Genomic DNA, 14981 nt, shown 5'->3' on the forward strand with positions numbered 1-14981 from the left:
CAATGTCCCAAGAATTTGAATCCCTCCCTGCTGCACCACTGCTCAAGCCATGTATTCATCTGCGCTATCCTGCGATTCCTACTCTGACTAGCACGTGGCACTGGTAGCAATCCCGAGATTACTACTTTTGAGGTCCTACTTTTTAATTTAGCTCCTAGCTCCTTAAATTCTTTTCGTAGGACCTCATCCCTTTTTTTACCTATGTCGTTGGTACCAATGTGCACCACGACAACTGGCTGTTCTCACTCCCATTTCAGAATGTCCTGCACCCGCTCCGAGACATCCTTGACCCTTGCACCAGGGAGGCAACATACCATCCTGGAGTCTCGGTTGCGTCCGCAGAAACGCCTATCTATTCCCCTCACCATCGAATCCCCTATCACTATCGCGCTCCCACTCTTTTTCCTGCCCTCCTTTGCAGCAGAGCCACCTATGGTGCCATGAACTTGGCTGCTGCTGCCCTCCCCTGATGAGTCATCCTCCCCAACAGTACTCAAAGCAGTGTATCTGTTTTGCAGGGGGATGACCACAGGGGACCCCTGCACTATCTTTCTTGCACTGCTCTTCCTGCTGGTCTTCCATTCCCTATCTGGCTGTGGACCCTTCTCCTGCGGTAAGACCAATTCACAACACGTGATACTCACGTCATTCTCAGCATCGTGGATGCTCCAGAGTGAATCCACCCTCAGCTCCAATTCCGCAACGCGGACCGTCAAGAGCTCGAGGCGGATACACTTCCCACACACGTAGCGCCCAGGGACACCGGAAGTGTCCCCGAGTTCCCACATGGTACAGGAGGAGCATATCACATGGCCGAGCTCTCCTGCCATGCCTTAACCTTAGATACACTTAAATTGGTAATAACAATGTTACAGTTCACTTACTGATATAAAAAAGAAAAGAAAAGCTACTCACCAATCACCAGCCAATCACTTACCCCATTGGCTGTGACGTCACTTTTTGATTACTTTCTACTTCTATTTTGCTTTCTCTCCCGCTGTAGCTGCCTTTTGATAGGCTGCTCCCGCGTCTCACCAACTGCCGCTGGCTCTCGATCTCCCGCTGGGCCTTTTATAGGCTGCTCCCGCGTCTCACCAACTGCCGCTGGCTCTCGATCTCCCGCTGGGCCTTTTATAGGCCGCTCCCCTCTCACCAACTGCCGCTGGCTCTCGATCTCCCGCTGGGCCTTTTATAGGTCGCTCCCCTCTCTCCAACTGCCGCTGGCTCTCGATCTCCCGCTGGGCCTTTTATAGGCTGCTCCCACGTCTCACCAACTGCCGCTGGCTCTCGATCTCCCGCTGGGCCTTTTATAGGCCGCTCCCCTCTCACCAACTGCCGCTGGCTCTCGATCTCCCGCTGGGCCTTTTATAGGCTGCTCCCGCGTCTCACCAACTGCCGCTGGCTCTCGATCTCCCGCTGGGCCTTTTATAGGCCGCTCCCCTCTCACCAACTGCCGCTGGCTCTCGATCTCCCGCTGGGCCTTTTATAGTCCTGCTGCACCTCCCCCTTCCAAATGAGTTTAAACCCTCCCCCACAGCACGAGTTAACCTCTCCGCGAGGACCTTGTTCCCAGCCCTGCTCACATGTAACCCGCCCAGCTGGTACAGATCCCTCTGCTCCCCGATCTGGTCCCAATTCCCCAGGAATCTGAAGCCCTCCTGCACCACTTCTCCAGCCACGCACTCACCTTCACTATCTTCCTGTTTCTGTACTCACTGGCACGAGGCACGAGGAGTAATCCAAAGGTCACCACATTTGAGGTACTGCTCTTTAATCTGTTTCCCAGCTCCTGAAATTCTGCCTGTAGGACCTCAACCCGTTTCCTACCTATGTCATTGGTTCCAACATGGACCACGACTCCTGGTTCACATGTTCATAAGGAATAGCAGCAGGAGCAGGCCATTCAGCCCCTCGAGCTCCCTTCGTAATATCCTTTACCACCCGGGAGGCAAAGCACCATTCGGGACTCACGCCTGCAGTTGCAGAATGACTGTCTATCCTCCTGACTATCAAATCTTCTAAAACAACTGCAATTTATCACTCTCTTATGCCCCCGCCCCCCGCCCATTGCAACCGAGTTTCTCATGGTGCCGTGGATTTGTTTCTGACTGTACTTCCCTGAGGTGTTATCACAAATGTTCCCTCTAACTTCTTTTTAGCTTAGTGGGTGGCACTTTCTCCTCTGAGTCAGAAGGTTGTGGGTTCAAGTCCCACTCCAGAGATTTGAGCACAAAAAAATCTAGGCTGACACTCCAGTGCAGTGCTGAGGGAGCGCTGCACTGTCGGAGGTGCCGTCTTTCAGATGAGACGTTAAACCCAGGCCCTGCCTGTCCTCTCAGGTGGACGTAAAAGATCCCATGGCACTATTGCGCAGAAGAGCATGGGAATTCTCCCCGGTATCCTGCCCAATATTTATCCCTCAATCAACATCACAAAAACAGATTATCTGGTCATTAGCACATTGCTGTTTGTGGGAGCTTGCTATGCGCAAGTTGGCTGCTGCGTTTCCCACATTACAACATTGACTGGCTGTAAAGTGCTTTGAGACATCCGGTGGCTGTGAAAGGCTCTATACAAATGCAAGTCTTTCTTTAATTTTTTTTGGGTGCCGCCCAGGCCATTCAAAATATGTGCAGTTTTTACACTGAAAAGCTGGCAAGCCAGCTGCACGGGATCCCTGGAGTGCTGTGTTGTGCAGCTTAAGGAAAACATTGGTCATCACCCTCACTAGTACCCAACACTGAATACCGGTTTGTGAGTGTCACTCGCAGGGTGACAATGTCCGGAAGCGTGCAGACCACGGAACTCTCTGCTTCCCGTTTGCACTGCAGTCACACCAGCCGCACTTCAAGCTCTAATTCTGAGCTCGAGCTTGACCAGTTGCCGGCACTTCCTGCATATGCGGTTTTCCAGGACGCACAAAGTGTTGTGGCGTTCGGGAAGTGCATGTGACGGGCCCCAGCTGTCCTGCCACATCACCAGTTATTTCCGATTTTTTTAATATTAAAGCTAGTTAACTGTTTAGCTAACACTAATCTCTCACCACAAATCAATAAACAAAATATTTATCTGTAACGTACCTGCGTTGCTCCACTCTCTGTGCTGACTCTAATATTAGTCACTTTTTGAGATTTTCCCTCTGTTTGTCTGGTATCTGCTACTCTGGTTTTCCCGATAGCTGTGTATAATATGTGAACGGTGTGGCGAAAATTTGCAGCATCGTCAGCTGGATTTCAAAGCAGTGAAACTGGTAACAGGAGACAAAAGCAAAGGGGGCTTCTTCAATTCTTAGTACCCTGTAGTTTCATCAAGGTGTCTTCTGACCACTCTATTATTGAGCAACTGCACTTCACTGTCTGACATTTCATCCCATTGTCATCATCATAGGTAGTCCCTCGAAATCGAGGAAGACTTGCTTCCACTCTAAAAGTGAGTTCTCAGGTGACTGAACAGTCCAATACGGGAATTACAGTCTCTGTCACAGGTGGGACAGACAGTGGTTGAAGGAAAGGGTGGGTGGGGAGTCTAATTTGCCTCACGCTCCTTCCGCTGTCTGCGCTTGGTTTCTGCATGCTCTTGGCGACGAGACTCGAGGTGCTTAGCGCCCTCCCGGATGCTCTTCCTCCATTTTGGGCGGTCTTGGGCCAGGGACTCCCAGGTGTCGGTGGGGATGTTGCACTTTATCAGGGAGGCTTTGAGGGTGTCCTTGTAACGTTTTCTCTGCCCGCCTGGGGCTTGCTTGCCATGTAGGAGTTCCAAGTAGAGCACTCGCTTAGGGAGTCTCCTGTTGGGCATGCGGACAATGTAGCCCGCCCAACAGAGCTGGTCGAGTGTGGTCTGATGTTGGCCTGATTGAGAACACTGAGGTTGGGAACCTGTTCAACCTTCGCCGCCTCCAGGCTAGATCCAAGGTCGTCCCATCCTCTGTCATCAAACTACAGTACGTGGACGACGCTTAGATCTGCGCACGCACAGAGGCCGATGTCCAAGCCATTGTCAACACCTTCACTGAGGCGTACGAAAGCATGGGCCTTACACTAAACATCTATAAGACAAAGGTCCTCCACCAACCTGACGCCGCCACACAGCACTGCCCCCCCCCCTCCGGTCATCCATGGCGCGGCCTTGGACAACGTGAACCATTTTCCATACCTCGAGAACCTACTATCAGCAAGGGCAGACATCGATGACGAGATCCACACCATCTCCAGTGTGCCAGCGCAGCCTTCGGTCGTCTGAGGAAGAGAGTGTTTGAAGACCAGGACCTTAAATCTGGCACCAAGCTTATGGTCTACAGGATAGTAGTGATACCTGCGCTCTTGTATGGCTCAGAGACATGGACCATATACAGAAGACATCTCAAAGTGCTGGAGAAGTACCATGAACGCTGCCTCCGCATTGTAGAGAGATTGCCACTGACTGACCAACATGTTGGTGTTCAGAGGGACCTGGGTGTCATTGTACACGAATCACTGAAAGTTAACATGCAGCTACAGCAAGTAATTAAGAAAGCAAATGGTATGTTGGCCTTTATTACAAGAGGATTTGAATATAAGAGTAAAGACGTCTTACTGCAATTATATAGGGCCCTGGTGAAACCGCACCTGGAGTATTGTGTACAGTTTTGGTCTCCTTACCTAAGGAAGGATATACTTGCTATAGAGGATGTGCAACAAAGGTTCACCAGACTGATTCCTGGGATGGGGGGATTGTCCTATGAGGAGAGATTGAGTAATTAGGCCTAAATTCTTGAGAATTTAGAAGAATGAGAGGTGATCTCATTGAAACATACAAAATTCTTACAGGGTTTTACAGGGTAGATGCAGGGAGGATGTTTCCTCTGGCTGGAGAGTCTAAAACCAGGGGTTACAGTCTCAGATAAGGGGTCGGCCATTTAGGACTGAGATGAGGAGAAATTTCTTCACTCACAGGGTTGTGAATCTTTGGGATTTTCTACTCCAGAGGGCTATGGAAGCTCAGTCGTTGAGTATATTTAAGACAGAGATCGATAGATTTTTGGATATTAAGGGAATCAAGGGATATGGGGATAGTGCAGCCAAGTGGAGTTGAGGTAGAAGATCAGCCGTGATATTGAATGGTGGAGCAGGCTTAAGGAGTCGAATGGCCTACTCCTGCTCCTAATTCTTATGTTCGTATTAACCATTACACCTGTTATAGTGGGATTGTCACTGACTGACTATTATTATACTGGGATTGTCACTCACTGATCAACATTACACACATTACAGTGGCATTGTTGCTCACTGACTGACATTATGGGGTAGAAATTCACCTCCGCCCGAAATGGGTCGCACCTTCCGGTTGTTGAAGTTTTTCTCTGGCGTGTGGGTTGCGGTGGAGGTGCCGTCGATATTCGGCACTTGGATGTTTTCTTTTGGTCGGACGGATGTAGTTGTGTCTGAGGTGCGGAAGTGCCCTCCCAGCGTGTCGGCCGCCCCGATCACTCATCAGCACCCGCTAATTTCAGGAAGGGGTCGCCGCCGGTCGGTAAGGGGTCGGCACGTCCATGCCACAGCGGGCAACCGGGTGGAGTGGGCCCCTGTACCCCTCTGCCCCTGATTGAGGCCAATTTGCAAAATGGCGGCCCCTCCACAGAGAGTCGGCGGCCATTCCACGCTACCACATGGCTGCACTTTCAGGCGGCCAGAGGCCTTATCGGGAGGGGAAATTTCAGCTCCTATATGTCATCATATTTAGATAATCACACAGTAACTGATATTACACCTATTACAGTGCGATTGCTACTCACTGACCAACATTATGCTCAATGCAGTTGAATTCTCTCGCTGACCAATTGAATCCCCTATTATAATGGGATTGCCTCTCACTGTCCAGCATTAAACCCCATTAAAGTGGGTTTTCATCTCAATCACAACATTATGTCCAATTATAGAGGGGTTGTCCTTCACTGCCTGACATTACATCTTCCACATTGATAGGAGAATAGAGCAGTTGATCAGTGAAATGTAATGAGGAGAATGGACAGGAGTCCGAACGCTCTTTTGGAATCTCTGGTTACTTCATTACTTTTTCATTATTTTTGATGTCCTGTAGTCCAAGAAGACTTACGAGCAGAAATGTAAAGAAAAGGATGAGGCTGAACAGATGCTGAATCGAAGTGCTGGGATCAGCAACTCCAAACAGCAGGAGAAAGTAAGTAACCCTCACAACAGCTCATTAAATGTCCCGCTCAGTTACTTATCTGCTGAAAGTTCTGATGCTATTCTGGTTCAGTTGTTACTTTTTTTCACACATTATTTTGCTTTGCGTAAAATGGTTTGAACTTCTGTCACGCAGGCTCTGTCTGAGCCCCGTAGTATTCAGCTAATATGTAGGCCTCAAGACCAAATGAAGAGAAGTTCTGGTGATGAAACTCCTACCGTGATCAACCACTTTCACGTTTACACCCACACACACATGCACTACAATAGCACTAAAGGAATGGTGCAGAGACTGCGTTTCAACATGTTTGTAATGTGAGAGAGTGCACTGGGCTGTCAGTAATGTATCAGTACAGCGCGACAGCTGCAGGAAAAATGCAGGGAACAGCACCAACCCTTATACATGGCCGCCTTCGACCTTTGACACTGTCAACCGCGAGGGTCGATGGAGCGTCCTCCTCCGTTTCGGATGCCCTCAAAAGTTCATCACCATCCTCCGCCTGACCCACGACAACATGCAGGCCGTGATCCTTACCAACAGATCCATTACAGACCCAATCCACATCCGGACCGGGGTCAAACAGGGCTGCGTCATCGCTCCAACCCTCTTCTCAATTTTCCTCGCTGCCATACTCCACCTCACAGTCAACAAGCTCCCCGCTGGAGTGGAACTAAACTACAGAACCAGTGGGAACCTGTTCAACCTTCGCCATCTCCAGGCCAGGTCCAAGACCACCCTAACCTCTGTTGTCGAGCTACAGTACATGGACGACGCCTGCGTCTACAGAGGCTGAACTCCAAGCCATAGTCAATGTATTTACTGAGGCGTACGAAAGCATGTGCCCTACATTAAACATCTGCATGACAAAGGTCCTCCATCACCCTGTCCTCACCGCACAGCACTGCCCCCCAGTCATCAAGATCCACGGCGTGGCCCTGGACAACGTGGACCATTTCCCATACCTCGGGAGCCTCTTATCAACAAGAGCAGATATTGATGACGAGATTCAACACTGCCTCCAGTGCGTCAGTACAGCCTTCGGCCGTCTGAGAAAAAGAGTGTTTGAAGACCAGGCCCTCAAATCTGCCACCAAGCTCATGGTCAGGGCTGTAGTAATACCCGCCCTCCTGTATGGCTCAGAGACATGGACCATATATTGCAGACACCTCAAGTTGCTGGAGAAATACCACCAACGATGTCTCCACAAGATCCTGCAAATCCCCTGGGAGGATAGACACACCAACGTTAGCGTCCTCGACCAGGCCACATAGTTCGCATGCCAGACACGAGACTCCCAAAGCAAGCGCTCTATTCAGAACTTCTTCACGGCAAACGAGCTAAAGGTGGGCAACGAAAACATTTCAAAGCCGCCCTGATAGAGTGCAACATCCCCGCTGACACCTGGGAATCCCTGGCCAAGGACGGCCCTAAGTGGAGGAAGTGCATCCGGGAGGGCACTGAGCACCTCGAGTCTCATCGCCGGGAGCATGCAGAAAACAAGCGCAGGCAGCGGAAGGAGTGTGCGGCAAACCAGTCCCACCCACCCTTACCCTCAACGACTATCTGTCCCACCTGTGACCAGACAGTGGTTCTCGTATTGGACTGCTCAGCCACCTAAGAACTCATTTTTAGAATGCAAGCAAGTCTTCCTCGATTCCAAGGGACTGCCTATGATGATGAGTACACTGGGCTGTGTATGCTGTCTCAGTACACTGGGCTGTGTATGCTGTCTCAGTACACTGGGCTGTGTGCATGTTGTATCAGCAGTGATGTAGCACAGCAACATTGCATTTTAGATCACAGCAACAATTAAATTTTCTTTATAAAAATGAATATGAATCCCCTTCCCGGTCCCGAATGCTTACCGTGGATCGTCACCGGAAGTTTAAAGGTGCAATTTTGAATGGAAATAGGGACAAACATTACACAGACTCCATTTCCTCTCGATTCTATTTTTATGTCAGTAATCAGTGAGGGCTTTTCTGTTTCTTAAATTCCGCACAACGGCCCCCTACTCTGAGTATTAAACTCTCTACACGTTTATTTCATTTTTCCTTTTCACATCCTTGTACACCAATCACCCGTTGATTCTTGCCGTTTCGCTTCGTACATGAACAGCGGCCACTGAAGTGTATACAGCTAAATGGGAATAGTAATATAGTGGCAACGTCATTGGACGATTAACTCAGAGGCCTGGACTAATGATCCGGAGACATGAGTTTAAATCCCACCAAAGCAACTGGGGAATTTAAATCCAGTTAATTAAATAAATCTGGAATAAAAAGCTAGTATCAGTAATGGTGACCATGAAACTACCGGATTGTCATAAAAACCCAACTGGTTCACTAATGTCCTGTAGGGAAGGAATTCTGTTGTCTGGTCTATATGTGACTCCAGACCCACAGCAATGTGGTTGACTCTTAACTGCCCTCTGAAATGGCCTAGCAATCCACTCAGTTGTACACAACCGGTACGAAAAACAACAATAAGAATAAAACTGGACAGATCACCCAGCGTTGACCTCGGCACTGGCTACGGACAAGACAATGGCACACCCAACCCCGTCGATCCTGCAAAGCCCTTCTCACCAACATCTGGGGACTTGTGCCAAAATTTGGAGAGCTGTCCCACAGATGAGTCAGGCAACAGCCTGACATAGAATCATACCTTTCAGCCAATGTCCCAGATTCCTCCATCCCACCGTGTCCTGTGCCAGCGTCAGGACAGACCACCCAAGGTGGCAGCACAGTGGTATGCGGGAGGGAGGGAGTTACCCTGGTGTCCTCAACCTTGACTCCAGACCCCATGAAGTCTCATGGCTTCAGGTCAAGCATGGGCAAGGAAACCTCCTGCTGATTACCACCTACTGCCCACCCTCAGCTGAACACCACATGGAAGAAGCACTGAGAGTAGCAAGGGCACAGAATATACTCTGGGTGGGGGACTTCAGTGTCCTTCACCAAGAGTGGCTCGGTAGCACCACTATTGACCAAGCTGGCCTAGTCCTGAAGGACATAGTTGCCAGATTGGGCCTGAGCAGGTGGTGAGAGAACCAATACGAGGGAAAAACCTACTTGACCTCGTCCTCACCAATCTACCTGTCGCAGATGCATATCTCCATGACAGCATTGATTGCAGTGACCACCGCACAATCCTTGTGGAGACGAAGTCCCATCTTCACACTGAGGAGATCCTCCATCGTCTTGTGTGGCACTATCATTATGCTAAATGAGATAGATTCAGAACAGATCTAGCAGCTCAAAACTGGGCATCCATGAGGCGCTGTGGGCCATCAGTAGCAGCAGGCATCACCAGGAACAAATTTTAAAAACTATAACCCAGCAAGGAGCCAGTGACTTCAAGAATAGAGAAGAAGGGAGGGGCAAGAACTGCCTGATAAAATAAATCATTCTTTCTGTTTCGGCCCACTGTATCCTACACCATTCCCATGGCCGAGAGTCTGACGAGAGGCTTGTCAAGAGAATGGTTTAATCTGTGCACGTGAAAGTGTTATGTTTTTAATAATTCCGACCGGCAATATTTTGTGTTCCAGCTGATGGCAAAGGCAAACCAGAGCAAACAAAGCGCTGAAGATGCCGGTGAGTGTGAATCAACAGTGAAGAGTGAGTACGGGGGAGGGGTGGGGGAGTGCGGCAGTTCCATTTAGTGTGTAACAACAATAAAGCCAGACATACCAAGTATTGCTCATAAGTTATATTCTCTGGATTAACGTGTATCTGTTTTTCTTTTGTGACATCTTTTACAAAAAAAGTAAACACAGCCCCTTACAATTAAATGGTTTGCATTCAGTACTACCCGTGCTCATCATAAATCCCCCTCCTGATGTTTCATTGATCAGGAATAGAAGGATATGAAGATGGGGCGAGATGAAGTAGGGTGGGCAGAGGCTTGTGTGGATCAGAAACATCTGCCTGGAGCAGATGGGCCGATTGGCCTGTTTCTGCACGATACATTCGATGTAATTACATCGGCCTAGTCAATACAGTGGAGAGGCGGGCAATGATGTGTCGGTGAGGTCTGCTAATCAAACAGAGAATCTAAAAGGACCCGTTTCTCTGACTGGTATCGTGTTCCAATGGTTTTGTTGAAGCTCAGAAATGCTTTGTTGTCATTTCTACCCAATTTTCTTTCTCTTCTCCTGAAGGCCTTGATTCCTCAGTGCGTAACGTTCCACCTCACCCAAGTGGAGTGGGTATTCTGCATGTGTAATCCAGAGCAGTGAGTGCCATCAGCCTACTTTGCCAGGAGGGCACCACAGCCCTATTATGTTCTTGTCTAACGTTCATAAAAGGGCACCTCCAGCTACAGCCACTGGTTAGCGATCCAGAGCAGTGACTGGTCAATTCTGAACTTCCGAACTGAGACCAACTGAAGCATTTCTAAGAATGAAAGACTTGCAGTTATATAGCGCCTTTCACGACCACTGGATTGTTTCAAAAAGCACGTAACAGCCAATGAAGTACTTTTGAAGTGCAGTCACTGTTGTAATGTGAGAAACGCAGCAGCCAATTTGCACACAGCAAGCTCCCACAAACAGCAATGTGATAATGACCAGATAATCAGGTTTTATTTGTTATGTTGATTGAGGGATAAATATTGGCCAGGACACTAGGGATAACTCCCCTGCTCTTCTTCGAAATAGTGCCATTGGATCTTTTACGTGCACCTGAGAGAGCAGATGGGGCCTTGGTTTAACGTCTCATCCGAAAGATGGCACGTCTGACAGTGCAGCACTCTTTCAGTACTGCACTGGAGTGTCAGCCTAGAATTCTGACTTAGAGGCGCGTGTGCTACAGTTGTGTATGGAGAAAGAGTCAGACTGAACACTGAGCTCAAAGTAAAGTGTGACTGTAGTCTTTTATTGCAGGTCTCCAGAGTGCCTCTCCAACCTGTGAGTCCTCCTTAAATACCTGTGCTCCCAAGGGATTATGGGATCCCTTGGGACTCCAGGGGATGAGCCCTCTGGTGGCTGTACAGAGTAAATACAAGTTCACATATATAACACCACCCACTGAGCCACAGCTGACACTACCACAGCCCTGGTTGTGATCAGTTAATTCAGCACACAATGAGGATTGAGCCTGGGTCTGTCTAGTTCTGAACGAGTTAGCCACTTTGTCTGTGTCAAATATTATTTTATTTTTATTGCAGTATTTAGATAAGCCCTTTATTTTTTTAAATATTTGTATTCCCTGTTTTGCTTCTCTGTCCCTGCCAGCCCCTTGTAGCTGGCCACGCTGCCCAGGCATTACCCCCTCGACCTTTTCTACCCTTGGTAGGAAGCTGCTGCAAGCTCTGCCTCCCTAGGCGATGGGGCTCGGATCAGGAACTGAGCGGAGTGGAGTATTTCCTGAACCGGAGTATGTTCAACTCGCTGACACTAAGCGTGGGCGCCTGCACTGCACCCCACACACTGCATCCGAAGCCGTTTAGCAGTTGAAGCCACCCTCCATAATCACATTGGAGTTTAGAAGGATGAGAGGGGATCTCATAGAAACATATAAAATTCTGACGGGTTTAGACAGGTTAGATGCAGGAAGAATGTTCCCAATGTTGGGGAAGTCCAGAACTAGGGGTCATAGTCTAAGGATAAGGGGTAAGCCATTTAGGACCGAGATGAGGAGAAACTTCTTCACCCAGAGAGTGGTGAACCTGTGGAATTCTCTGCCACAGAAAGTTGTTGAGTCCAGTTCATTGGATATATTCAAAAGGGAGTTAGATGTGGCCCTTACGGCTGAAGGGATCAAGGGGTATGGAGAGAAGGCAGGAGTGGAGTACTGAAGTTGCATGATCAGCCATGATCTTATTGAATGGTGGTTCAGGCTCAAAGGGCCGAACAGCCTACACCTGCACCTATTTTCTGTGTTTCTATGTAAGGGAATAGATTGAAGGTCACAGTGGGGTGTCCTCATCAAGACTGAGCCATCGAGCATCTGTGGAGAGGAAGCAAGAGTTAACGTTTCGGGTCGATAACCCTACATGAGAACTGGAGAGTGTTCGAAAAGAACAGATTTTTAACAAGCACTGAAAGAGGGAGGGGAAGAAAGAACAAAAGGGAAGGTCTGTGACGGGAGAGATTAGAGAGACAAAAGGATGATGGCCCAAATTCAAATGGTAATGCCAGGAGTGAGAAAAACATTCGTCAAGATAGGGTGTGAATGGTGGGATAATGACCAACTGCCGTTAGAGACAAGGAGAGAGAAAGAAAGAAAGAAACCGGGAACTTTGTCTCCGAGCCACACACTTTCTGTCTGCACTTACCTCACATAGGGTGACATAAGAACATAAGAAATAGGAGCAGGAGTAGGCCATACGGCCCTTCGAGCCTGCTCTGCCATTCAGTAAGATCATGGCTGATCTGATCATGGACTCAGCTCCACTTCCCTGCCCTCTCCCCATAACCCCCCTTATTCCCTTACTGTTTAAAAAACTGTCCATTTCTGTCTTAAATTTAGTCAATGTCCCAGCTTCCACAGCTCTCTGAGCCAGTGAATTCCACATGTTTACAATCCTCAGATAAGAAATTCCTCCTCATCTCAGTTTTAAATGAGCGGCCCCTTATTCGAAGATAATGCCCTCTAGTTCTAGTCTCCCCTATCAGTGGAAACATCCTCTCTGCATCCACCTTGTAAAGCTCCCTCATAACCTTATACGTTTTGATAAAATCATCTCTCATTCTTCTGAATTCCAATGAGTAGAGGCCCAACCTACTCAACCTTTCCTCATAAGTCAACCTCCTCATCTCTGGAATCAACCTAGTGAACCTTCTCTGAACTGCCTACGAAGCAAGTATATCCTTTTGTAAATATGGAAACCAAAACTGCACGCAGTATTCCAGGTGTGGCCTCACCAATACCCTATATAGCTGTAGCAAGACTTCCCTGCTTTTATACTCCATCCCCTTTGCAATAAAGATCAAGATTCCATTGGCCTTCCTGATTACTTGCTGTACCTGCATTCTAACCTTTTGTGTTTCATGCACAAGTACCCCCAGATCCCGCTGTATTGCAGCACTTTGCAATCTTTCTCCATTTAAATAATAACTTGCTCTTTGATTTTTTTTCTGCCAAAGTGCATGACCTCACACTTTCCAACATTATACTCCAGCTGCCAATGTTTTTCCCGCTCACTTAGCCTGTCTATGTCCTTTTGTAGATTTTATGTGTCCTCCTCACACATTGCTTTTCCTCCCATCTTTTTGTCATCAGCAAACTTGGTTACGTTACACTCAGTCCCTTCCTCCAAGTCGTTAATATAGATTGTAAATAGTTGGGGTCCCAGCACTGATCCCTGCGGCGCTCCACTAGATACTGATTGCCAACCCGAGAATGAACCATTTATCCCAACTCTCTGTTTTCTGTTCATTAGCCAATCCTCTATCCATGCTAATATATTACCCCCAACCCCATGAACTTTGATCTTGTGCAGTAACCTTTTATCTGGCGCCTTGTCAAATGCCTTCTGGAAGTCCAAATCCACTGGTTCCCCTTTATCCATCTTGTTTGTTACTTCCTCAAAAATTCTAGCAAATTTATCAAACATGACTTCCCCTTCATAAATCCATGCTGACTCTGCCTGACCGAATTTTGCTTTTCCAAATGTCCTGCTATTGCTTCTTTAATAATGGACTCCAACATCTTCCCAACCACAGATGTTAAGCTAACTGGTCTATAGTTTCCTGCTTTTTGTCTGCCTCCTTTTTTAACTAGGGACATTACATTTGCAGTTTTCCAATCTGCTGGGACCTCCCCAGAATCCAGGGAATTTTGGTGAATTACAACGAATGCATCCGAGCCCAGTCTAAAACAGGACAGGGCTTTTCAAAAGAGGATGCAGATGTGCGCAAAATGGTCTGATTGCAAACAGACAAATACAAAACAGACCCCTTTTCGCAGATACTTGAATGGGTCATTTTGCACACGAGCAGCCAAGCCATTGTTTTGTTCATATGCACATCCTCTTTTTTTTAATTCAGCATTTTAAAAACCTGACTGGCAGGCAACCAGCCCTGAAGCTGGACCATCCAGTTCAAAACTGAGAATGAATAATTCATGGGGAATGAGGAATGAGGGTGTGAACTTTCAAAACTCAATTTTGAACTGATCCATTTTCTAGAACAAAACGTAAGCTTCAGGACAATTCTGATTGATTTTTTTTTTAAATGCCAACTTTCTTCCCAACATGTGTGTTTCGGATGAGATGTGAAACCAAGGCCCTGTCTGCTCTCTCAGGTGGATGTAAAAGATCCCATGGCACTATCTTGAAGAAGAGCAGAAGAGTTATCCCTGGTGTCCTGGCCAATATTTATCTCTCAATTAACATCACGTTGAAAAAAGAAACACATTATCTGGGTCATTATCTCATTACTGTTTGTGGGAACTTGATGTGTGCAAATTGGCTGCCACATTTCCTACATTACAACAGTGACTACACTTCAAAAGTACTTCATTGGCTGTAAAGCGCTTTGAGACGTCCTGAGGTTGTAAAAGGTGCTATATAAATGCAAGTCTTTCATAGAAACATAGAAAATAGGTGCAGGAGTAGGCCATTCGGCCCTTCGAGCCTGCACCACCATTCAATAAGATCATGGCTGATCATTCACCTCAGTACCCCTTTCCTGCTTTCTCTCCATACCCCTTCATCCCTTTAGCCGTAAGGGCCATATCTAACTCCCTCTTGAATATATCTAACGAACTGGCATCAACGACTCTCTGCGGTAGAGAATTCAACAGGTTAACAATTCTCTGAGTGAAGAAGTTTCTCCTCATCTCGGTCCT

General features: G+C 47.8%; 1 protein-coding gene across 2 annotated transcripts in view; it reads left to right on the forward strand.

The window, feature by feature from the left end:
- pstpip2 (proline-serine-threonine phosphatase interacting protein 2) overlaps positions 1-14981 on the forward strand; it is a 190532-nt gene that overhangs the window by 118681 nt on the left and 56870 nt on the right. For both annotated transcript variants that reach the window (XM_070861854.1, XM_070861844.1), the window contains exons 7-8: positions 6076-6174; positions 9737-9782. In XM_070861854.1, coding sequence (XP_070717955.1) covers positions 6076-6174; positions 9737-9782 — 145 coding nt within the window. The remainder of the gene's footprint in view (positions 1-6075; positions 6175-9736; positions 9783-14981) is intronic.

Source organism: Pristiophorus japonicus, chromosome 2 (genome assembly GCF_044704955.1).
Source record: "Pristiophorus japonicus isolate sPriJap1 chromosome 2, sPriJap1.hap1, whole genome shotgun sequence".
NCBI classification, from domain to species: domain Eukaryota; kingdom Metazoa; phylum Chordata; class Chondrichthyes; family Pristiophoridae; genus Pristiophorus; species Pristiophorus japonicus.